At 61.1% G+C, this 23,365-nt stretch overlaps 2 protein-coding genes across 3 annotated transcripts; both read right to left on the bottom strand.

Moving 5' to 3' along the window:
* Positions 1–58: 58 nt before the first annotated feature.
* C1QBP (complement C1q binding protein) lies at positions 59–4,917 on the bottom strand. Its single transcript, XM_060647623.3, has 6 exons — positions 4,618–4,917; positions 3,691–3,841; positions 2,111–2,204; positions 883–978; positions 564–686; positions 59–457 (listed from the first exon to the last, which is right to left on the bottom strand). Exons 1-6 carry the CDS (start codon positions 4,820–4,822, stop codon positions 308–310), a joined length of 819 nt encoding a protein of 272 aa, XP_060503606.2. The 5' UTR covers positions 4,823–4,917; the 3' UTR covers positions 59–307.
* Positions 4,918–8,372: 3,455 nt separating this feature from the next.
* Positions 8,373–23,344, bottom strand: DHX33 (DEAH-box helicase 33). Of its 2 annotated transcripts, XM_060647629.3 has the most exons (12): positions 22,964–23,344; positions 20,773–20,933; positions 19,907–20,134; positions 19,604–19,774; positions 17,132–17,317; positions 16,406–16,517; positions 15,278–15,437; positions 15,095–15,183; positions 14,070–14,197; positions 13,440–13,643; positions 11,686–11,772; positions 8,373–8,716 (listed from the first exon to the last, which is right to left on the bottom strand). In XM_060647629.3, the coding sequence occupies exons 1-12, from the start codon at positions 23,226–23,228 to the stop codon at positions 8,408–8,410; spliced, it is 2,100 nt and encodes a 699-aa protein (XP_060503612.1). In that variant the 5' UTR covers positions 23,229–23,344; the 3' UTR covers positions 8,373–8,407. The 2 variants fall into 2 exon arrangements, with proteins under 2 accessions (XP_060503612.1, XP_078294027.1); XM_078437901.2 differs by lacking the exons at positions 8,373–8,716; positions 11,686–11,772 and adding an exon at positions 12,924–13,363.
* Positions 23,345–23,365: the final 21 nt, after the last annotated feature.

Raw genomic sequence — 23,365 nt, 5'->3', positions numbered from 1 at the left:
CTGCTGTCGGGTGTTCTGTGACTCAGGCTGAGGGAAGGGATAGAGAAGACGGGACACCTCGGGGGAGCGAAACCAATTTTATTGTCCGTCATTCTCTTATACAAAATTCCAGGAGCGACAGAGCCTAGAGGAGGAGTCAACGAACAGGAAATGAGAGGGCAACAGAAATAATTTAAATCTGAATTATTTTCCATGATATTAGCACGAAAACCGTCTCCAAGCACGCGTGTCTAGCTCCAGAGTGGCCTTGTCCCCTGGCCCAAGCCTGCCGTAAACGCCAGGTGTGCCACGTCTGCTCCGGTCCGGCCTACTGGCTCTTGACGAACCCCTTCAGGTCTTCGAGAAAAGTGATGTACTCCCGGTGCTCCAGGGCCGTGCTGAGCTCCACCAGCTCATCGGCGAAAGTGTTGTCCACCCCCCGGTCGGCCAGGAAGTCCATCAGGTGGTCGTATAAGGCCTGGAGACGGAAACGCCACTCGCTACCAAGATGCCGCGTGTCCCTCCCCGGACCGGGACGCTCGCCCCGCGGGGCCCAGGGCGCGCCCACCTTCCCGGGGGCTCACCCAGTCCAGGGAGTCCGTGTTGAGCGTGTAGTTCGTGTCCTTCCACTCAGACTCGCCAACCGACTGAAAGCTCACTTCTCTGATGGCGAAAATGTCACTCTCGTCCTCCTCTTCCTGCCCCACCTGAAAGGACACGGGATTTGGGGAAAGTGAAGCGGCTTCTGGGACAAACCAGACCATTAACAGCTTGAGAGTCGCCAGATTTTAACCCGCCCTCACCCCCCACGTCCTCCCCTGCTCTCTGGCCCCTGAACGGGCCCAGGAAGGTCCCTGGAGGCCCTCCCCGTCCCCAGGGGGGCGGGCACGCCACCCTACACACCTCATCTTCTGGATAGTGGCAGTCCAGAACCAGGGCCTTCTTGCCGCCGTTCTTTATAACCTCCACCACGAAATTGGGAGTGGACGTCAGTTCGGGCTGGGGAAGCGAGAACAAGTCAGCGCGTGCCGTGCCGGCAGGGGGGCGGCTGCCAGGACCGGAGAGCTCACCCTGCGGGGCCCTGATGCCCACGGCTGGGGTGGCAGTCGGCGCGTTCAGACGATACGCGCTAGTGCCCGTAAGTGAACAGCCTGGAATGCTAACGGCATTGAGGCCACGCGCCAGCTCGTTGGGGAGACCGGGCTACCCTGTCCCTGAGTCGGTCCTTTCTGGACTTCTAAACGAGGTCTTCGAGGGCAGGGGGTCACACAGCTGGCGCGGCTTTGCACCTGTCAGCGTCTTACTTGTTCACAGAACTTGCCACGCTTAGAATTAAATCTGAATTACGGCCCCAGCTAAGTTAATTCACCTCCTCCCCCGGGGCCCGGTTTTCCATCCTCAGGCTGCAAAGCTGGCTCAGACCCCCGCGACCTCTCTCCTTCCCGCTGACATTTCGAGGTCTTCCTCTGTACTGGACGGGGAGCCGTCCGATACCGGGGGACCGCAGTCGGGGTGGCTGAGACAGAAGCACACGGTGGGGCGGGGCGTAATCGGTGCTTGGTCATGAGACGAGTCCAACACCTGCTTAGTCAGGAAGTCCGGGGACCCTGTGACCCTCACACTAGCCGGCTCCTAGCCAGGCACACGGCCTCTTAAGATGTTTGAGGACCGGGCACATCCGGGTCCGGCCAAGAGGGGTCGTGTGCCAAAGTGTCAGGTGTCCCAATCTCTGACACCCCAGCTTTGCTACCCTGGATCAGTGGCTGGTGTTTACCACCAGCCTGTGAAACGTCAGAACATTCCTTGCTCGGAAACACTGCAAACATCTCCCGATTGCGAGAAGGCTTAAAAGAGGCTCGTTTCTTCCCATTAAGAGCACACAGGCCACACTGTAAGCCTATGGGGGGGGGGGGGGGGGGGAAGGGGGGCAGCTTCCTGAGTTCTGGGAAGGAAAGGGGGCCTCCCGGTGCTGGTGCTACAGCCGGAGAGCGCTGCTCCGGGAGGAGAGCCCCGAGGACAGAGGCCCCCTGCCTCCCCGCACCTCCCTTCCCACAGCGGAGGAATCAGAACACAACACGTTCCTTCCCCGAGGCCCTGGAATGACCTGTCAGCATTCAGATCCCCTGCTCACCTCCTGTTCTTCCGCCTTCTGCCCCTGGGAGGGCTCCTCCTCCCCAGCAAATGTCGGCGGGATGCTGTTGTTAATGTTGAACGTCACTGTGATCCTACAGAAGCGAGACAAACCTCAGGAAGGGCTGTTTTCACTCGGTATTTAACTGAGTAAAGTGCCGAGCTGTGATACAGTTAAAAATGCCGACGGAAACAATGTCTCTGATGCTACGGACTTGACCGTACAGTTTCCTGAACAGCCGGGTGGCTCCGGCCCCAAGATGGACTTAGCAGCCGTGACTGTGCCCTCTACGCGTCAGCTGCTGGAAGTCAAACTAATGGGCCCAGACTGGCCCCCCTTTATCTCCACCAGATCCAGTCCTGTGTGGGCCCCTTCGGGTGGCGCCCCAGGGCCACACCCACTGGTTATCTCCCCAGGGCCTCCGCCCACCCTGCTCTTGCCCCGGGCGCCCTCCGGTGGCAGTGACTGAGAAAGAGCTGGGATGGCAGAGAAGCCTCTGGGGAAAGCTACCCCTAAGGAGCTGGGGGGCGGGGGGACAGAGCAGAGCGGCCTGAGGCTAAGGACCAAGAGAAGCCTGGGGGGCTCAGTCAGTTAATAGTCTGACTCAATTTCTGCTCTGGTCATGATCTCAAGGTCCGGTTCATGAATTTGAGCCCCAGGTAGGGCTCAGAGCCTGGAGCCTGCTTCAGATTCTGGTCTCCCTCTCTCTCTGCCCCTCCCCTGCTCAGCTGCTCAGTTCTCTCTCTCAAGATAAACAAACTTAAAAAAAAAATAAAATAAAAAAAAAAACAGCAGTGCAAGTTTCACTCACACACCAGGCCAGAAACACCCAGTTCCTGACAACTTTAAGGCGCAAGGATCCTCCTCACCTGACAAATCAGGCCCCGAGCCTCAAGTGGAAACCGCAGCGAGGGGACCGCAGAAGCTGTATGGCTCACCCGCCACCCCCTGGAGCTGCAGAAGCCCCCTCCTGCAGGAGGGCCGGCTGGACGTTCAGCCACAAGACCTGTCTGACCCGCCCGAGCGCTGACCCAGGTGAGCCCCTGGGCACAGAAATGCTTCTATTCACGAGAACCTTATGTAGAAAGACCCCAAACCGGCTGCGACTCCACTCGCCCCAGGAAAACGGTTTTGGTGACGTCACAGAGCACACCGCTGACCCTAGGGGACAGGACCCACTCTAGGCAGAAAAACCCAAGAATCAGAACCCTCCTTTACAACACGTACGAAAGTGGACTCAGAACGGGAGGGGGGTCACACATCTGAACTGGGCGGAGAGCCCCCCACCTTCCTGGTGGCCACACTCACTGCACCGTATCCTGTCCTACAGGCGAGGCACAAAGTTTGCGTTCAGGGCGCAGGGACCCCGATCCTCAGCCAGAGCCCGCGGAGGCGGCGGCCAGCGCCCTGGGCAGTCGGGGTCTGCGCGCCCAGCCTCAGCAGGAAGGACAGCCGGCCCCCCAGGCCCGCGGGCCTCCGGCTGCCAACTGCTGTGCGGCTCCCTCACGGTCCCGATGAACGCAGCACCGGGCAGGCCCACTCGGGGGGCGCTTCCCCGGACCCCAGGCCCCCGCACTTACTTTTCTCCAGCCACTTTCCGCACTAACGTGGCTTCTGTCCCGTTCACTTCCAGCTCCCAGCCCCCAGACATCTTGGGGAGGGACCCGTGCTTCTGGATCTTCTTCTCCTCCTTAATCTCGTCGTTCAGGAACTCGACGAAAGCTTTGTCTCCTACGGTTAAGAGTCCGTAAGACACAGAAAAAGAACCAGTCCGTCTAAAACCCGAGACCTGGGGTTACTGCAGCCGGAAACCTAGACCTGGGATCGTTTCTGATCCTTGTGCTGCTGCCAACCGGGCTCTACAAACGGGGTCCAATTCCCACCCGTGACGCCTCAGTTTCCCCATCTGTAAAAATGCTGGAAACACTTCACCAGGAAGCTGACCTAGACTCTAGGAAAACGATTTTGCCAGGCTTGACCACACCTGGAACCCCTGACCCCCGGGCTCCCCAACGGTCCATCTCGGAGGCTCAGACAAAGCCGCCCGCAGGGTTTAATCACATCTATCCCCACCCGTGGGGGGAGGAACACGGGTTCAACCCGCTGGTCACCCACCAGTGGGGGAATGCGCCGGACTGGGTGCCCAGGACCCACAGCAGAGGAGAACATCCCCCGCCCCCCGCCCCGTGGGTCACCGGCCCTGACCCCAGCCCCTCGACCCCCAGCCCTGACCGCCCAGCCCCGGCCTGACCCGTCGGTACTCAACCTTTGACCCCCGCGAGCCATGACCCTGGGACCCCCGACCCTTGACCCCTTGGCCCTCACCCCACCCCCTTGCCTACTGGTCCCCCAGCCTCCACCCCCCGACCCCCTCGTCCCCTAACCCCCTAGCCCTGACCTCCGACCCCTCGCGACTCCCCCCAGCCCTTACCTCCAACTTGTCGCCGCCTGACCCCCGACCCCACGCCCCCCTCGCCCCAGCCCTGACCCCCGACCCCGAGCCTCACCCTGGGTGTGCAGCGCGCCGCAGCCGCAGCTGCAGGGCCCGCGGGGGAGCAGGAGGCTGGCGCGCAGTCGGAACAGCCCGAAAGGCCGCACGCACGGCCGGGGCGCGGGCTGCAGCAGCGGCCGGGTTGGCGGGACGGGCGCGGCGCGGAGCCCGGCGACGGCGGAGCCCAGCGCGCGGGGCACGCGGCGCAGCAGAGGGAGCATCGCGGCGGCGGCGGACACGTGCGGGTGCGAAGGGCGACCCCGGCCGAGATCCCCGCCCGCGCGCCGCAGGAAGTCCCGCCCCCGCCGGGAGCGCTTCCGCCCCGGCGCAGTGCGGGCCCGAGGCGCCGGGCTGCGCGGCGCCCTCTGCTGGCGGCCTGCGGTGCGACCCGCGGGCCTGGGTCCCCGAGGTCAGCGCGGCTGCCCGGACCTGATCTTCCCGCCCGCCCCGCCGCTCCGCCCCGCCGCTCCGCCCCGCGGGCCGCTTAGCTCCAGGGCGGGCCCTCTGAATTGCTACGACACCCCCCCTTCAGCGTGCACTCCCCTCCCCCGGCATGCACACCCTCAACCCCGGCGTGCACCTTCCCGCGTGCACTCCCCTCGCGTGCGTTCCCGCCCCGTGCACCCCTCTCCCCAGCGTATACCACCCCGCGTGCACCCCCTTCCCCGGCATGCACCTCCTCTTGTGCACCCCTCTCCCGCAACGCGCACCTCCCGAGCTGCACCTCCCTCCTCCGAGTGCACCCCCTCTCGGAGTGCATCTCCCTCGCATGCACCCCACTGTGTCTCCCCCCTTCCTCAGCGTGTACCACCCCGTCGGCGTGTTTCCCCCCAGCCTGCATCCCCCTTCCCCAGCATGCACCCTTGTGTGCAGCCCCCTCCTCTGGCACGCATATCCTCTTCCCCCGCGTGCATCCCACATGCGCTCTACCTTGGGTGTGCACCACCCCCCGCCGGCATATACCCCCACCGGGCGTGCCCCCAGTTCTGATGGCCCGCCTGGCACTGTTCTGGAGCCAGGAAGCTGGGAGTGGGAACGAGGGTCCCCGAAAAAGAGAGCTCTCAGGACCCGAGAGGTCATTTCAGGGGCCCAGCCAGGCTCAGTGATCGGAGCCCTACTTGTCCAAGCCGCTTCTAGCAGAACTTCCTAGGTGGCGTCAGAATCGCAAAGAAATGCAAAAACCTCAGCGGATGAGGATTTCAAGGTAATAAAGAGAAGGCAGAAACTCACTAGCCTGTAGCATAGTTGTCACTTCTCAGAGATAAGTGCGTGGTAAACCCCACTGCTGTTTCAAAAGGAAGCAAGGCCCCGCATCCTCACTGGAGAGGAGCCCAAGATCCCGGCTCGGGGGGTGTGCCCCCCCCCCCCCCCCACACACACAAGTGTCCTCTCCTTCATCATAATGTTAAAGTGTCCGCCTGGCAGCTCGGGCTTTTCAAGCTTATGCCCTATGCCCGCACAACCTCATGCCTCCCTCTACCTGCAGTGACAAGGCTCCCCTCGCTGGACCCCAAATGAAAAGAACCCGCTCATCTCTGCGCGGGGAGTCCCGGCCTTGGAGGTTCTTCCCCTCCGTCTCTGAGTTGCCCAGATCAAGTTTCCCGTGTGACCACCGCTCCTGGCGTATAGTCTCTGCCTGTGACTCGTGTTAGACGGAGCAGGATCTGGACTCGGGTCCCCTGAACCCCGACCCCGAGGAAGGGGGAAAGGGCTAAGACTTTATGCCTGTAGCACATGTTGCCGGAAGGTGGAGGGAGCATGCCGACTTGAGGACCTCACCAAAGCAGTCTGTGCCGACGAGGACCCAGCTCTGCCCTCTCGCGGACTCCCTCCCTCACGCCTCCCTCACCTGAATACTAAGATTTACCCTGGGGGTGGACATTTAATGCGTTAGCCACCTTCAAGTGCACCGTGCTAATAAATCTCCACCTGTGTTCAGACGGCATCCCTTTCCCCACCCGAACTCTTTTTAATGTTTATTTATTTCTGAGGGAGAGAGAGACAGAGAGAGAGAACACAAGCAGGGGAGGGGCAGAGGGAGAGGGAGACACAGAATCTGAAACAGGCTCCAGGCTCCGAGCTGTCGGCACAGAGCCCGACGCGGGGCTCGAACTCACGGACCGCGAGATCATGACCTGAGCCGAAGTCGGACGCTTAACTGACCGAGCCACCCAGGCGCCCCAATGAGACATGTCACTTTCTTAAGAAAGCACTGGGTCCCCTGTAAACGGCCGTGTATTTCTTTGTAGTAACACGTGGTCAGAGTCGGTTCTCCAATCTGATTCAATCCCCGAGCAGCAGGATTAAAAATTAACTGTTTTAAAACCCCGATAAAAAAAAACTACAGTATTAAAACTCTACCAGAACGCTCCGGTGATAAAGGTATTTCTGTAGGGAAACATGAAAGCTTTTTGGAAGCTACTGACCCCTGACTCCTGCCCAGAACATAATCCACATTTCTGGGAAGTGTTCTGGTACTTACACCGGGACTAAATTATTGCAGGTTAAGCTTCCCTTGCCCCAGAGAACACTCTAGACCGAATTCGCCGAACAAATTCTGAGGAACATAATCACCCACTCCCAATTTTTTTTTTACCAACATGATTCATGTTTTATTAAAAATACAATTTTTTTCTTTTACCAAGTCAGGCTGAACATCCCAGGCCTCTATTAAGAAGTGAGAAAAATACAGTTAAAACTTTTTCTGAAAAACTCGTCAGAAAGTCAGTAACCGTAAAGAACAAGGCGGTCAGAGGAAGGCCGACTAGAAGTCTAAGAATTCAGTAAAATGGGGCATCTCGGACCTGTGGGACCCTATCTGGCCCGCACGTCGCTATTTCTAACGGAAGTCCGTCCAGGTGCCCGACGGCCCTCACGCTGACCCAACACGGGGGCGCTCGGGCTCGGCCGGTGCCGGAAGCCGGGCCGGACGGGCGCACGGACGGACGGATGGAAGGATGGACGGGTGAGGCCGGAGAGCGCCAGCAGGACGGTCTGGGAGAGGGGCCCCTGGGCCCAGAGCAGACTCACCACAGCCGCTGAAGCGTCTCTCGGGCGGTGTGGCCCCTGCCTAGAAACCGCACGGCCCGCTGCGCGAGGAACGACCGAGACCCCACGCATCCCGGTTTAGAATGAAGCACGACAGAAAGGCTAACTCGGCCTCCTTTAGGGCAAGACACCGTCTGGGGAAAGATTACTTGCTTCCCATAATGAAACGGCTAAGAGCAACTTTGGTGTCTTTTCCCTTCTCACGACACGGGGCAGGGAGGAGACTGTGGAGACCCTGCGAGTGCCCCCTCACCCCCGGGGGTGAGGCTCACGAGGGGAGGCGAGGCGAGGAGCTAAGACCGCGGCATTTCCCTCCTCAAACCTCTACGGGAGTTACAGACGACAGGACAGCTGAGCTAAGCGACCTGCTGGGGTCCCTTCCAGAAAGTGCTCTCAGTCACCGGGACCCCGGGGACTCTGGACTCAAGTCCATCAGGAGAAAGCAGTGCGCCGGGCGCGACGGCCCATCGTGGGCCAGGTGGGGACCTGGGCACTCCCCTTCCACGCTCCCCAAACCCGAGCCTGTCGGCGCCGCTCTGACCACCCCACGTGGCGGATGAGGAATGAGGCTCGCGGTCACCCAGAGCCACAGAGCAGCCGCCGAACGCAGGGCCGAGGTTCCCGCCGCGCGTCCGCGGTTCCGTCTCGGCGCTTGGGACAAGCACGCTTCGAGCTCCTGGCGGTGGGGCCGGCCGCCCCGGCCCCCCCCCGGGCCTCCCCCCCGCCCCCCGGTGCCGGTGGGTCGCGGGCGCAGCGGCTCAGTCTCGGGCAGCCCTGAGCTTCCTCCGGAAGTAGTCGGGGGCGGCCTCGTGCAGCCAGTCCGCGTCCACCACGCACAGGCCCCGCATGTAGCACCTGTTGGTGTGGAGCAGCTCCGTGTACACGACGCAGGCCGGCCGGCAGCGGAAGAGGACGGACGAGGGGTGGACGGCCACCGGCTGGTGCGTGTCCGTGGTCGCGTAGGTGCCGTCGGGCTGCAGCTCGGCGGTGCTCATGAACAGACTGTGGGCCAGGCAGCGGCGGATGCTCTCCACGTCCCCGCGGGAGGACACCATGGGCATCGACATCTGTCTCGGGAGGAGGAAACAGAAAGACCGGCCCGCGGTCAGGCGCAGACGCGGCCCGCGCGCCAGCCCGGCAGAGCGAGCACTGGCGGGCGAGGCCCCGACCTCTGCTGCCTGGGACACCGCGGGGCCGGAGGAGAGCGGCCACCGGGAAGCACACGGGCCACCAGCGCTCAGACGGGCCGGGGGACCCCGCCCGCTGCGACCCGGGACCCGGGGCAAGGGCCTGGCCCTCTCACCCCCAGCGCGTAGGGGCTTCCTCACTCGCCTTCTTCCCTGGAGCAGGGCTCCGGCCCCGCCTCCTGCATTCAGCCTCCCGCACCGGTTCCAGAAGATCCCTGCCCCTGCCCCCCCCCCCCGCTCCCGAGGGGAAGTCCGAGCCTCCGTCAACCTGCACGCGCCCCCGGGAAGGTCACAGCGCCTTACACCCCAGGCCGCAGTCGACCAGACCGCGGGTGGACACCTGCCTGACGCTGCAGTACCGGCTCCGGTGTTCCAGGCATGGGGGGATGGGGAGGGATCTCCTGGGATGGGGAGGGATGGGGAGGGCAGGAAATCTGTCCGCTCTGCTGCTCCCGTGAGCCCAGGCAGAAGGCGGGAAGCAGGGGGAAGAGGGGCGTGCAGACAGAGGCCAACTAGGGGACGAGCACCCGGAACGTTCCTGGCTCCTGGCAGCGTCCTCTGCTTCCCGCTTCCTTTCTGTCCCTCTGGGGCTCGACTGTGTCCATAGGCTCCCACAGAAACCGTTCTATCCCCACTTGTCCCTTTAAGATGGCTCCAGGGGTGGGTCGCCTGGGTGGCTCAATCGGTTAAGTGTCCGACTTGGGCTCAGGTCATGATCTTACAGTCTGTGAGTTCAAGCCCCGCATCTGGCTCTGTGCTGACGGTTCGGAGCCTGGAGCTGCTTCGGATTCTGTGTCTCCCTCTCTCTCTCTGCCCCTCCCCTGCTCATGCTCTGTCTCTGTCTCAAAAATAAGTAAAAACAGGGGCGCCTGGGTGGCTCAGTCGGTTAAGCGTCCAACTTCAACTCAGGTCACCATCTCGCGGTCTGTGAGTTCGAGCCCCGCGTCGGGCTCTGTGCTGACGGCTCGGAGCCTGGAGCCTGCTTCCGATTCTGTGTCTCCCCGTCTCTCTGCCCCTCCCCTGCTCATGCTCTGTCTCTCTCTGTCTCAGAAATAAACAAACATTAAAAAACTATTTTCTTTAAAACAAAGATGGCTCGAGGGGTTTGTTTTTTGCCAACTGCTGATCCCCGCCTGACGAGACCTTCTTTCTCTCCTCTGGGGACACGGTCAGCTGTCACCACCTCCAGGGAGCCCCCGAGTCCTGCAGCTAGCTGTGGTCTCTCCTTCCAGGCGGCCCGCTCTGGCGCCCACCGGCTGTGATTCGGGGCAAATGCCTTCACTTCTTTAGGCTCTAGTTCATCATTTGTAAAACAGGAATAACACAGAACCTCATCAGGGCGAGATGAGGATTTCAAACGAGGAAATGCGTGAAAAGGACTTAGAACGGTGCCTCGTGAGCGCTTCACAGACCACAGCCACACCGTTACCGCCGCCAGACCTGCCCTCTGGATTGTTCCCTGAGAGGAGGAGTGTGAGGCCCATTTGCAAAGCCCAGGACCCCGACCGACGCCTGGCGCGGAGGCACCACCGGCCGCTGACGCGCCCTCAGTTCAGGACTAGGAGCAGGGCGTCGCCTCCGCTGCCGGTGACGACAGGGAGAACCCGGGGAGCCACGGGACGGCCTGGCAGGATGACTGCTCAGGAACAAGAGGGCCCGGGAAACCACGTGAGATATGGAACACGGCAATCACGACAAGAAACCACCTAACTGCCAGCGATGGGCGATGGCACCAGACGCGGGCCTGGGGACGGGGGCGGGGGGACAGCGGCCCCCTGGAAACGCGCGGACACGGCCTACACTGAGGGGCCGTCTCGGAAGAGGCAGGGACTTCCACCACGGAGTTCGTGACCGCTCGACCACGGGAGCGACCACGGGAGCAGCCGACGTAAGCCACTCGCCTCTGCGGGAAGACGCGGAGTGTCCTACAGCCGTCGGTGTGCGCGTGAAAGGACTCGGAAGCCCCACGGGCTCCGAGGGGGAGCACAAGCTAAGAGAACACTTGGGGGGTGCGACCTCCCAGTGGCGAAATACGTGGGACGCGGGGGCGCGGTCACCACTGCGGCTGTAAACCCGAAAACGACGGAACGCGTGTGCCAGCCGCACTGAAAAATGACCTTGGGGGGCGATCTGGCGGGTGTCTCGCAACCTAGATCCCACCCGGAGGTTCATTCCGCGCATGAAGCATGGATGTGTGTCTAGGAAGACGGTCACCAGCACTTGGGTGAGTGTCGCGCGGGCGCGAAGGATCTACGCCAGACTGCTAACCCTGGTCTGTCTTTGGAAGGGCAGGATGTGGGAGAAGTTGCCTCAGCCCGTCCGTGCCACTGTTTTCCGCGCTGTATCGACTTGTAACAACCAAGTAATCTGAACAAAGTAACAAAGGTATTCCCACCAAAAAAGTAAATCTCAGAATTGAAAAATAATTTTAAAGTTTATAAGCGCTGAGGGGCGTCTGGGTGCCTCAGTCTGTTAAGCGTCAGACTCTCGGTTTTGGCTCAGGTCACGATCTCATGGTTTGTGAGTTCGAGCCCTGCATCGGGGTCTGTGCTGACAGCGTGGAGCCTGCTTGACATTCTCTCCCTCCCCTTCTCTCTGCCCCTCCATTCAAAATAAATAAACAGAAAATTAAAACAACAACAAAAAAAACCAAAACAAAAAACAAGGCTGCAGAAAACAGACAGAAACGGTGATAGGTCAGACTGTGGGTAATATTTACTTCCTTCCTTATTTCTACATTTCCCTATGATGAGGCTTTCTCTCGTAACCATTAGCAACGAGCAATTTAAGACTTCCTGCCTGGAAACAGGGACAGGTTCGAGCCCCAGAGGCGCCAGGAGGAGAGGTACCTTCAGGCAGATGTTCCTCAGCTGTGCTCGGACTTCGCCTGCCAGCATCACGTTCTTGCTGTTGACAAAATTCTCTTTGCACCAATCCTGAACAGGAGAGAGAGAGAGAGACGTCACAACCCTCACGCTTCTGCCGAGAGAAAAACGCGACAGGACCCGGAGAACAGCTGAATTCAGAGGGAGGACTTCAGTCAGCAAAAAACAGTAGAGGAAAATAGGAAAATAGCTTTATACCAAAAAGCACGAACCGTAAGGGGAAACAGTAACACCTCAGAGTGAAACTAAAACCGTCCTCACGTGGGGGCGCCTGGCTGGCTCAGTGGGGGCAGTGTGCGACTCTCCTCCATGGGGTCGTGAGCTCGAGCCCCATCTGAGCCCCACGCTGCGTGTAGAGACGATTGACAAAAACGAAACTTAGAAAAAAAGTCTCCTTATGTCAGGTCGCCATAAAAGAGCCAGACTGGGGTGTTTGAATCACTACAGCCGATAAAGGATAAATCACCTCCAGAACAGATTTAAAAAGCTTCTCCGTATCAATTAGAAAATGACCAAGAACCTGGCAGAAAAATGGGCAGAAAAGACGACGCACAGAAGAGTTAGTTCAAACGTCCAATCATGTTCTGCAAGGACGCCGTCCCCTGAGGAATCGCGGCAAAGTAACGCAGACGCGATTGTGTCTCCGTCGACCAAGAGTCAGGACGGCGAAGCGGGGGCTCGTGTCCACCCACGGCCGCGGGCGGATGACCAGGGAGGACGGGCCGCGGGGAGACACGGCGCTCACGGTGTGGCACGTGGGGGCTCCGAAGCGAAAGCACACGGTCGTGTGGAACACGGCCGACGTCAGGACGGCAGTGGCGAGACGGAAGGACGGGACAGCGTTTTCTGTCCTTAGACATAGACTGAGGCAACTACAGAACACGTCTGCAACTCCTGGACCTGAGAGGGGCTGTTCAGAAGGGACCGCGCCCCGACACGGACGCAGTCAGGGCGCACACACGGGCACCACACGGGTCTCTCTGAGGGACGGAAGGACGGACCCGAGCGTCTCCGAAGGCGCGCATCGGGCCGCCTCGCTCGTGGACAGGGCTCACGTCAGCGCTCGGGTTCGCTAGCGAGGGAAACACAGCAGGATCTCTGCTTTGATGGAAAAGGGCGAAAGGAAACAGCTCCGCGTCTGCTCTGCGGGGGCCCCTAGGAGGCAGCGCGCCCGCACCCGCGCCCGCACCGCCAAGCTCCCGGCCCCGGAGCTCCGCCTGCGCTTTACCTGCGTTACTCCGAGTATCCGTCAGCAACATGTGACCTCACGTATCAGGAAAGCCCCAGAGAGGCTACTGTTGGGGTCTGGGAACCCACAAGAAAGTTCCATATAAACTAACGACTGCGTCTTCACTTTACGCCCCTTCGGCTCAGGAAACGTTTCGCAGGACGCGCCACTTTCGGATCTCGGAGAAGATCCAGAAGGGCGCTTCCGTCCTGTCGGAGGAACCGAAACAGCCTACGAGCAAAAGCCGCCATGAGGAAAGTCGGGGGCAGGCGGGGAAAACGCATTTGTGGCTAAGAAGCGCGGTCACCAAACACGGGGAACTGGCCCCCTCGGAGCACCAGTTCCACAGAAGCAGGACGGAGGCCTGGCGACCCCCGTGCGCAGGCGCGTCGGCTCGCGGCTCCGTGGGAGCTCCTGCCAGAGAGGAAGGATCTCGTGCTCCGATCTCGAGGCGGGAGGGAGGCGTGTTCGGGGGAGACGCGAGACTGACCTTGTTCCCGCCGGCGTTCCTGAAGGCCCGGTAGACGTTGAGCAAGGTGACGTGGTCGCCCTCGCTGGACACGAACTTCCTGCGGACGGCCTGCACCTCATCCCGCCGGGAGGGAGGGTTGCACAGGATGCTGTCCACGGACAGCAGGGAGACGATGGTCAGCATCTCCTCCGTGCAGTGGAACTTGGGGGACAGGAGGATGGCCTGCACGTCGAAGGCACACACGGCGTGAGGCACGGTCTCCCCGGCATCCGAACACGGTTTTTGCGCGCGCGCGCGCGCGCACACACACACACACACACACACACACACACACACACACATGCTTGCGCGCTTCCCTTCCGAGGCCTCGCGGGGCACATGCTGCCCGAACCAGGCCTAACTATGTTCACGTCACTGCACGTTTTCGTAGAGCCCGTGACTGCCCTCCCGCGGATTCCCACGTTCCTGATGGGGGGGCCCGTGCTTGTGCGGGTTCGAATGCGTGTTCAAACACAGAACGGGAGTCCGCATCACGCACGAAGCACGGTGTGCGGATGAAGCCAGGGGCGCCGCGGTGAGCCCTCTGCTGCGCGAGGGCCGGCGTGCAGCGGCGCGAAGGGGGACCGAGGCCGGGGGGGGGGCGCTCACTTTGGCAAACCTGGGCTCTAAAGGGAAAGCTGCCATCTTCCCTCCGAGCGGAGTCAGGGTGAGCTGCTCGTCCTTCCGCTCTAGGGCTCCCAGCAGCTCCAGCTGTGCCACAGCCGCCTGAATGTGGTCTGCAGACGGGGACAGAAGAAGGAGCGACACGTCGCAAAGACGAAGACGCCGTGGCCGCTTCTGAGGGCGCCACGTTGAGCCGCAGCATCGATCACAGCCACCACTGTCCCCAGGGCCAGGCCGCTAACGACATCGCTGCCTTCTAAAGTAATGGCCTGTGTTCGGTAGGATGTGTGTCACCTTTAAGCCCAGCTACGTCACACGCACGAATCCCGCCCACAGGTACACTCGTATGTGGTACAGGGACCGGTCTCTCCAGAAGCAGAGACTCCCAGGAGCACCTGAGGGGCTCAGTGGGTTAAGCGTCCAACTTCGGCTCAGGTCATGATCTCGCGGTTCGTGAGTTGAAGCCCTGCGTCGGGCTCTGGGCTGACGGCTCAGAGCCTGGAGCCTGCTTTGGACTCTCTGTCTCTCTCTCTCTTTGCCCCTCCCCTGCGTGTGCTCTCTGTCTCTCAAAAATAGATAAACGTTAAAAAACAAAACCAACAGAACCAAAGAAAAAGCAAGAAGGGGACGAGAGAGGGAAAACGGCTCTTGAAGAGAGCCAGCAGCCAAAGCCACCGTCTGCAAGAACCCCAGTGACCTCCCTCCCTCCAGGGGGACCGCCGACAGAAGCCAGGAACCCATCAAATTCTAGTCCAGAGCAAAGAACCTTTCCGGGCCTTCCACCGGCCCTCCCGCTGGCCTTGGGAGCCACTGCAGCTCCCGGGACCCCCCACCGTTGTGGGACCCCCCCCCGCGAGGACGGCTCCCGGGAGAATCTGTACCCTCGAGATCCGCGGGCGCCCCCCGACAGCTGGTGCTGCATGCGACCACACGAAAGTAAACAGAGAGCCCCCCGGATGCTTCCTGGAGAGTCTACCGTTTGTTGTAGGGCCACGCAGACGACCGCCTACCTGGAGAGGGCTTGGACATGAAGTCGAAGGTGAGCACGTCGGGGACTTTCATTGCCAGGAGCTGCAGCATCACGCCGGCCAGGTTACACCTGCGAGGAGGGAGACGCAGGTGGCCCCCGGGGCTCCGGCCGGGGGGGGGGGGGGGTGTGGGACGGCGGCAGGGCGGGAGCGCCGGGGGCCCACCTCTGGATCTCTGGCACGGTCATCTTGTCAAACTTCTCGAACTCGTCCTCCGTGTACAGCCGGTAACAGACGCCACTGTCCTCCCTGCCGGCCCGGCCCGTGCGCTGCCAGGCCTGGGTCTTTGACACGCGCTGCACGGCCAGCACCTCCAGGCCGCCATCTGCGGGGAGAACGGCCGCGTCAGAGCCACATGCAGCACGCGAACCCACCGTTCCTGCGGCGCTCCTCAGGACGCCGCACCGGGGGTCCTCCCTGCCACGCGAGAGTCCGGAAAAGTCCCGGCTGCACTGGAGAGCGAACCCAGACTGCTCAGCCGTGGGCAGCGCGAGGCGTGTTGCTGAAATGGCAGACGGCCGCGTGCGTGCTGCAGGGGCCGGGACCGCAGCCCCAGGCTCCGGCTGAGGCCACGGACTGAGGCTTTCCCCGGGGCCCGGGAAACGAGGGTGGCCGGTCACCCTCCCGATCAATGCCTGGGGACCGGATACGCCCGGTCCTTTGTGCAGCGCGCCCCCGCCCACCCGGCCCCGGCTCTGCTTTAAGAGGGAGGCGATGTGATGGTGTCACTCCCAGGAGCAGACGTGACGAGCGTCCTGATTAAGGTGTGTCCTACGGCAGGCCTGGGGGACGGGTCCTTCCACACGCCACCCCTAAGAACACGTGTGAAGGTCCGCGCCCTCGGATGCTTAGCAGCGCGTTTCGTTCAGGCTTTTGGGAGCGATCGCTTCCGTTGCCTCTAATCCTCTGTGGACCGAAGCAAGGTCGAGAGCAGACGGGGCCTGGACCTCAGGCCGGCTTGCATTGCACACGCTTGGGGATCAGCTAGTGCCCCCCCGGCCCAGGGAGGCTTCCTTCCTAGGAAGCCGGAGCCCAGACGTCCCTCCCAACAAAGGTCCTGCTGCGGGGTCAGGTCGTGCCCGGCCACTCCTCTCAACGTGGCAGGACCTGGGCTCCCGTCCTGCCCTGCCTCGCCCTCGCTGCTGCCGCAGGGCCGCTTCCTGGGGCACAGGCTCCCTCGCGCCGTGCGCCCCGAACCCCCGTCGACGGTGGCGAGTCTCGGCACAAGGCGCTCACTGGGAGAAGCCGGGGGGGTCACTGCGGGGAAGGGGCGCCCGCGGGCTAGCTTCTCACCGGGATTATACTTCTTTGCTTTAACCATGCCCGTGTCGACTACGTATTTTATTCCCGGAATGGTTATGGAGGTTTCGGCAATGTTGGTGGAAATGATCACTTTGCGACAGCCCTGAAAGGAAGGAGAAACCAGAAGAGGCGTGTGGCGCACACGGGATTCACAAGCTTTAGGGCACACTCCTCACCATCAACCTCCACGGTCCATCCACAGTCAAGAACCCACGGTGTCATTGTTGACGAGTAACCACTACAGATGGGGGAGTAAAGCTCATTCCGAGGGGACGAGATGCAGCGGACCAGGCGGGGGTGGGCTGGACCCCTGGCCCCGGCGGGGACGTCCCGTGTGCTCCCCGAGCACCGTTACTTCGCCTCCGGGGGCTGCTGCGTTTACGGCAGAATGGGATCGCCACCTCCCTCGTCAGTTCTCCAGTGGGTGAGGCCGTGTGCGCGGGGCGCACGGGGGGCGTGGGCGGCGCATACGCGGGGTGTGCGTGGAGCGTATGCAGGGTGTGCACAGGGCGTACGTGGGATACACGCGGGGTGCGTGCAGTGCCCGGCACGGCGCCCGGTGCCCAACGTCGTGGGCGAACGAGGCCGGTCCGTGTCGGACTTGGGGGGTGCTGCCGTTCACGTTCCGCCCCTGCCCCCGCCCGCACCCGACAACGGTCTCCGTGCTCGTACGTCGGCGTGGGACCCGCCTGGGGCCCAGGACGGCGGCGCCCTCACCTTCGGGGCTCCCTGGAAGACACGGAGCTGCTGGGCGTAGGGCAGGGAGGCGTACAGAGGCAGGACCAGCAGGGAGGGGCAGCCGTCCGGGAGGTGCCTGGCGATGTCTCGGCAGATCTTGCTCGTGGCTTCGATCTCCTCCTGGCCGGTGAGGAACACCAGGATGTCCTGAGAGGGGGGGGCCTCCTGCGGAAGGGGAAGCGCGGGATTACCAGGTGCCGACCAAAGCACAGCCCCGGGGAGCAGGAGAGGGGTCAGTGATGAAGCTCCCGGGGTTATCTTGTTAACGTGGGCAACATGTAAATGAGCCTTGACGTGGGGGTCTCCCCTGGGAGGGCGGCCCCACCAGTCATGCACGAAGCCAGGACGGTGGTGAGTGTGTTCAAAAGCCAGCTGAGGCAATACCGGGGGAAGGCCAGCAGACGGCAAGGTGACAGGACAGTACCACGAAGGGCACAAGCCGGCCAAGAAACCCGCGGAAGGCTCCCTCCTTCCCTGGAGCCGGCCAGACGGAAGCCACCTTGGGGAAACCGTGGCGGTGGGGACGGCCAGAAGCAGTCGCGCGGGAAGAGGAGCCCTCACTGAACGATGCCGCCAAAAGCACGGTCGCACGGCCAAACGATGCCGCACGCGGGCAAGTGCCTGAGACCCCGGACCTAACGGGCCGTCACCTCTGCAAGGTCAGCAGCGTCCAGGCGTTAATGACATACTCCTGCACACGATCCTTCCTGCAAGTCTGTTCGGGTATCTTAATCAGCAAGATGCTTACGTGACGAGATAGCTGAAAACGCCGAACTGTGCTAAATACACGCGCGCGTGTGTCTATATGCGAAAACGTGTGTACGTTTACGTGGGTGTGCACGTGGCTTTTACAGCCCGGTACTAACAGGACAAAGGTTCACAAGTACACACAACGGGACAAATCTGAGAGAGTCAAAACCTCATCCGTGGGACTCATCAAAGCCACCATGGAGCCCGAACACACCTGCAGCCACCACTCAGGACCCATCCTCCCCGAGCTTGCTTTTTGGCAGGTGGACGCCTTCCTTGATCTAAAGGACAGTGAAGCGGTAAGCCCAGAGCAACAAAGGCAGCAGAGGAGGAAAGGGATCAGAAGCTTCGCCCTGTTCTGAAAGACGAAGGAGACGGGGAGCGAATGGCGTGCTGGACGGAGGCGCTCCAGCCGGGGAGCGGTCTGAAGGGTCCGCGGCCACCGGAGATGGGCCCGTCTCCCCGGAGAAGGAAGGCCCAGGACCCGGCAGTGAGGCAGAGGCGGGTCAGGGGAGGTGGAGCCGAGGGTGGTGCGGGCGACCCCGTGCCCTCCTCCACCTACGAGGGAGGAGGCTGGGAAGACACGGGAGGCAAGAATGCGGTTCGGCCCAGAGGTGTGGCCGAAGGAAGAGTCCAGACAGATGCACAGAGCAAGAGGCGGGGAGGCAGGTGTCTAAATCCTCACCTACCGCGGCAGGAAACTTAAAACACGGCAGGAGCAGCATCGGCGGGTAACACTGCGAATAGTAACGTGAACCCAGAGGAAGCAGTCAGGGGACCGAAAGACGGGATCTGGAACACGGCAGTAAAATCAGCTGCCAGTTTCACAGTCCCTACACAGCTAGTTGCTGACTTTTTATTTTATTTTATTTTTTATTATTTAAAAAAAAAATTTTTTTTTTAATGTTTATTCATTTTTGAGACAGAGAGAGACAGAGTATGAATGGGGGAGGGGCAGAGAGAGAGGGAGACACAGGATCGGAAGCAGGCTCCAGGCTCTGAGCCATCAGCCCAGAGCCCGACGCGGGGCTCGAACTCATGAACCGTGAGATCATGACCTGAGCCGAAGTCGGACGCTCAACCGACTGAGCCAGCCAGGCGCCCCGCTGCTGACTTTTTAAACTTTAAACTACACACTCACCACTTACGTTGGAATAAAAATTAGTTTTAAAAAATCTGCCTCTGGTTTTCTCAGAAAGGTACACGTTTTATAAGATAAACAAAAAAACGAGAGGATTTAACCACTCAAACTTCTGAGTAGGTCTTTGATAAGATGAGAAGAAATTTTGACACGTTTCTCTAATTCGGTTTTTCTAAAAGAAAAAAAAAAAAAGCCAAAAGCTCCAAATGGCAACCCGTTTTCGGGTCGATGCCAACTTTTTTAACAACGACGTGGCCAACAGCAGAGGATGTAGCGTCTCACTGACTTCCTCCCGCTACACGTCATGCCCTTCTTACTGGGCCTTTCGATCAGTCTGCTCTGACGGGATTGTTTCCTGGCTCGGCTGAGGCGTGATGCCGGCACAGCTGAGTTCTTCTTCTTTTCAGGGAAAATGAGAATTGCCATAAAAAAGAACAAGAGGCCGGACAGGCCCCTCGTCTCAACGGCACAGCTCGTGGGCTGTCCCGGTCGGTAGCTTTTCTCGTCCAGGCGGCACGGGGAGCCAGACCTCCGCGGGGCCCGCCCGCACCTGCCCGTACCTGGTGGATCTGGAAGACGGAGACCAGAGCGGCGTGCAGGTAGTCCTGCTGAGGCTGCTTGGTGTAAAACACCTGGATGGGATGCTGCCGACCCTCCAGGTAGAGGACGGGCGCCCCGCCGAAATACTGCGAGAACAGATCCACGTCCATCGTGGCGGACATCACGATCACCTGCGTCCGGGACGGAAGAGGACGGTGGGGAGGCCACACCGGGCCGGCCTTTCTGTGCCCTCCCCGTGACAGTGAGCCTCCCCGCACTGGCAAGCAGAGCGCGGGCCCCTCTGGCGAGCGCACCACACCTACTTTGAGAGGCAGCCTCCCCAGCTCCTTCCTCCGCTTCTGCGCGGCCTTCACGACCCCGAAGAGCACGTCCGTGTGGACGGTCCGTTCGTGGGCTTCGTCCAAAATGACACAGCTGTACTTCCGGAGCAAGGAGTCTGAAATCGCTTCTCGCAGAAGCATGCCGTCCGTCAGGAACTTGATCCTGGTGTCCTCGGAGCTGATGTCGTCAAAGCGCACGGAATAGCCAACCTGCGTGGGGGATGGTCCCACCGTCACTCGGTGAGCACCCGCGTAACCGGCGCTGAGCAGGCCCTTGTGTCCTCACGGGGGACGAGGCCAACGCCGACCCTCCCCTGCTCCCTTGGGCACAGACAGACAGTGGACAGGGCGCAGACAGACAGAGGACAGGTCCCTTTAGCTGCGATTAGGATACACGTTGCAAGGAACCTAAAATGGGGCTACTTCCCCAGGTACTTGATAATTTTGAGTGACGCTTCGTACAGCTGGGAGAAGACTGGAAGGTTCTCAAGTGCGTGCGTGCACAAGCACACACAGAGCTGACCTACACACGGTTCTGGGGCTCACTCCCAATACCCATATATACGCTGTGTGTACGTATAGACACATATACGGACGAGACAGTTAATGGAGTTACTGAAGCCTGAAACATGCTCGAGGAAACAGCTATCCGACTTGCCAACAGATTGTGAGAGCAAAGTGCATGGCACTGACAGCCTGTCGGCCCTGCGGTGTGTGAGGGGCTGGAGAAAGACTCGGGGACAGGCCTAAGGACTGTGGCAAGAGCGGGCCTCCCTGCGTAGGAGTCTTGTCCGGAAAGCACAGCGCGGGGGAGCGGGCGGCTGTCGTTAAAGGAGGAGGTGACGTACCAGCTTCCCGAGTTCAGTTCTCTTCTCGTCCGAGACTCGAGACGCAAGAGAGACGGCGGCCACCCGGCGAGGCTGGGTCACCGCGATGACGCCCTGGCGGCCAACGCCCCCCTCGTAGAGGTACTGCGGGAGCTGAGTCGTCTTCCCAGAGCCCGTCTCCCCTGAGAGAGGAAACACGTCTCGTTTATGTGCAAACTAAAACAAACTTCACCAAAGTCGGGAGAAAAAGATAAAACACTGGAAGTTGATAGAGCCGAGAAAGCCACGGGACATCGGGCACTCGTGTGCGCTGCTGGTAGAGTGTTAGGTGGGACTGCTTCTCGGAAGGCCGAATTATATTCGAAACATCTTTAAGATGTGCACACCCTAGACCCACAATTCCACCTGCAAGAATTAATTCTGAGGAAATAATTAAAGATGTGTGTAAAGGTATAGTTTCAGAGAGGTTTTATTCAGCTTCGCTCATGACGGCAAATAACGGGAAACAACACGTATGTTCAACTGTGACGAACTACAACTGTTACATAAAAAAGAATAAACGAGGGGCGCCTGGGTGGCTCAGTCGGTTAAGCATCCGACTTTGGCTCAGGTCATGACCTCGCAGTTTGTGAGTTCGGGCCCCGCGTTGGGCTCTGCGCTCACAGCTCGGAGCCTGGAGCCTGCTGATTCAGTTCTGTGTCTCCCTCTCCCAAAAGTAAGCATTAAAAAAACAAAACATTTAAAGAAAGATCATAAACGAGATGGACCACTGGAAGCCACACGCACTCCTACACAGCAGCCACTGTCCTTTCTTTCAGACCCCTGGCTCACACCATTAGGCAACACCTGCCGTGGCCACGTCTCCCTTGCAAACTCCACAGGATGAGTCAGACCGCACCGCCTCCCAGCACTGACCACCTTACACTGTGCAGAAGTGTCTACAAGTTTCCATCCTCCATGCCAGAAGCTCCCGGAGGGCAGAGAAGGTCCCCACCTGCCTCTTCCCCGGATCTGAGCATCCTACATGCAGCAAGCACACCTTATTTCCTGTCCGAGTGGGTTCCTTGGTCCCTAAGTAGAACCAAGAACTCAGGAAACCTGGGCATCCCTCCCTCCCTGGCCACCGCGACTTCTACCTTAGCGCCCAAAATCCAATTATCCTCGCAGGCTAAGAATTTGATTTTTCTGCTGCACTCCTTCTGCTGAACCCACCGGGCAAAACCCCAAAAGTGGACCAACGTCTCCCTGTCCGTCTTTTCTGCTCCTACACCAGGCGACTGAGCATTACTACTAAGGTAAAATCACCCATCTGTGCAGACCGAGACATCTGTGAGCTGGCAGTGGGGCCGAGGCACGGCTGTCGATCCCTGTTCTTGTTTCTGCGGCCTCCCTCTGTCCCCATCCTCCCCCCAGGGCCTGCCTCACGCCCCGTGGCTCCCAAGCTCAGCAGAGCTCCTGCACCTGTTCCACACGACAAGCCAAGTCCCCCTCCCCTACACACTCTTCCCCAGCCACATCCATGGTCACCTCCTCTCTCCAGCCCCCAGCCTGCTGGATACCCTTCCTCCTATTCCAGGCCAGCCGGGCATCTAGCCCTTGTGTCCAAGTGCCCCCGCTTTGGCAGCCCCCCTCCCCCAGTCTCTGCTCTTAGTGCCCACTTTCCATCTTCAGCCTCCCTCTCCACTGAGCGCTTCCTCTCGAATCCCTCAGCTCCCTTCCCTTTCTCCAACAGGAGCCTGCTCTCACTGCCTTTCCTCCCTCACCCCTGCTCAGCCCAGTGACAAATGAACTCCCACCCGCCACAGCTCTGCTGAAGGAGCGCTCGATGGGATCAGCGTGGTTGCTCCCTGTGTTATGGGCCCTCGCTGGGGCATCTGTTCCTCTGGCTACGCTCCCCGAGATCTTCGTCCCTCTGAAGCTCACCCTCTCGGTGCCCCCTGAGTCTCCCCTGCAGGCGGCTCCCAGGCAGCAGGCTCCCCACCTCCAGGCGCGAAGGCCCTCCCTCGGGGCCGCCTCCCACACCTGCTCCGACCCACACTCTTGCAAGCCCCAAAGTCCCCCGCGCGGCTCTCCGCCGGGCACCTCGGTCGCTGCCCCCCCGGGCTGTGGGCGCCTCCAGAGCGGGGCTTCCCCCCCGGGCCGCTCCGGGGCTGGCTCGGAGACGCACGCCAGGGCACCTCGGGCGGCCGGAGAACGAGGCGCGGCCACTCACCGATGAGGACGGCGCTGTCCAGGTTTCGGAGCTGGGCCAGCAGCTGCCCCCGCGCCTGGAAGATCGGCAGGCTCCGGCGCTGCCGCTCCACCGCCTCGGGGTAGGGGCTGGCCGCGGGCTGGGCCAGGGCCGGCTGCTGCTGCCTCCGGCCGCCTCCGCCGCCGCCGCCGCCGCCCGCGGTCAGCAGCATCACCACGCGCCCCCCGGGAGGCCCGCAGCCCGGCCGGAACCTCTTGGCCGGCGGGAAGCCCGCCTCCTCCGGCATGTCGGGCGCGCGCCGTGACTGGAGGCCGAGGCCCCGGCAGGCGCCGGCCAGCGCGCACCGCCCCTTCCTGCCGGGGCTGCCGGCGACCACTGATGACCTCACGGACGCCACCGGCCTTCCGGGCGGGCCCGCGCCCC

Source organism: Panthera onca, chromosome E1, assembly GCF_046562875.1.
Source record: "Panthera onca isolate mPanOnc1 chromosome E1, mPanOnc1 haplotype 2, whole genome shotgun sequence".
In the NCBI taxonomy this organism is placed as follows: domain Eukaryota; kingdom Metazoa; phylum Chordata; class Mammalia; order Carnivora; family Felidae; genus Panthera; species Panthera onca.
This window is presented reverse-complemented; position numbering and strand designations above follow the sequence as displayed.

What these genes read in the sequence shown, in the direction of transcription:
- C1QBP (XM_060647623.3), bottom strand. Translation starts at nt 4,822, where the DNA reads ATGCTCCCTCTGCTGCGCCGCGTGCCCCGCGCGCTGGGCTCCGCCGTC. An exon ending in CGGAAAGTGGCTGGAGAAAA is followed by an intron (nt 2,205 to 3,690) that starts GTAAGTGCGGGG and finishes TCGCTTCTGTAG; the next exon opens with GATCACAGTGACGTTCAACA. An exon ending in AGAAGGCGGAAGAACAGGAG is followed by an intron (nt 979 to 2,110) that starts GTGAGCAGGGGA and finishes TCGCTTCCCCAG; the next exon opens with CCCGAACTGACGTCCACTCC.
- DHX33 (XM_060647629.3), bottom strand. Translation starts at nt 23,228, where the DNA reads ATGCCGGAGGAGGCGGGCTTCCCGCCGGCCAAGAGGTTCCGGCCGGGC. An exon ending in ACCGTGCCAGAGATCCAGAG is followed by an intron (nt 15,184 to 15,277) that starts GTGGGCCCCCGG and finishes CCCTCCTCGCAG; the next exon opens with GTGTAACCTGGCCGGCGTGA. An exon ending in GGAACGCCGGCGGGAACAAG is followed by an intron (nt 11,773 to 13,439) that starts GTCAGTCTCGCG and finishes TCTCCTGTTCAG; the next exon opens with GATTGGTGCAAAGAGAATTT.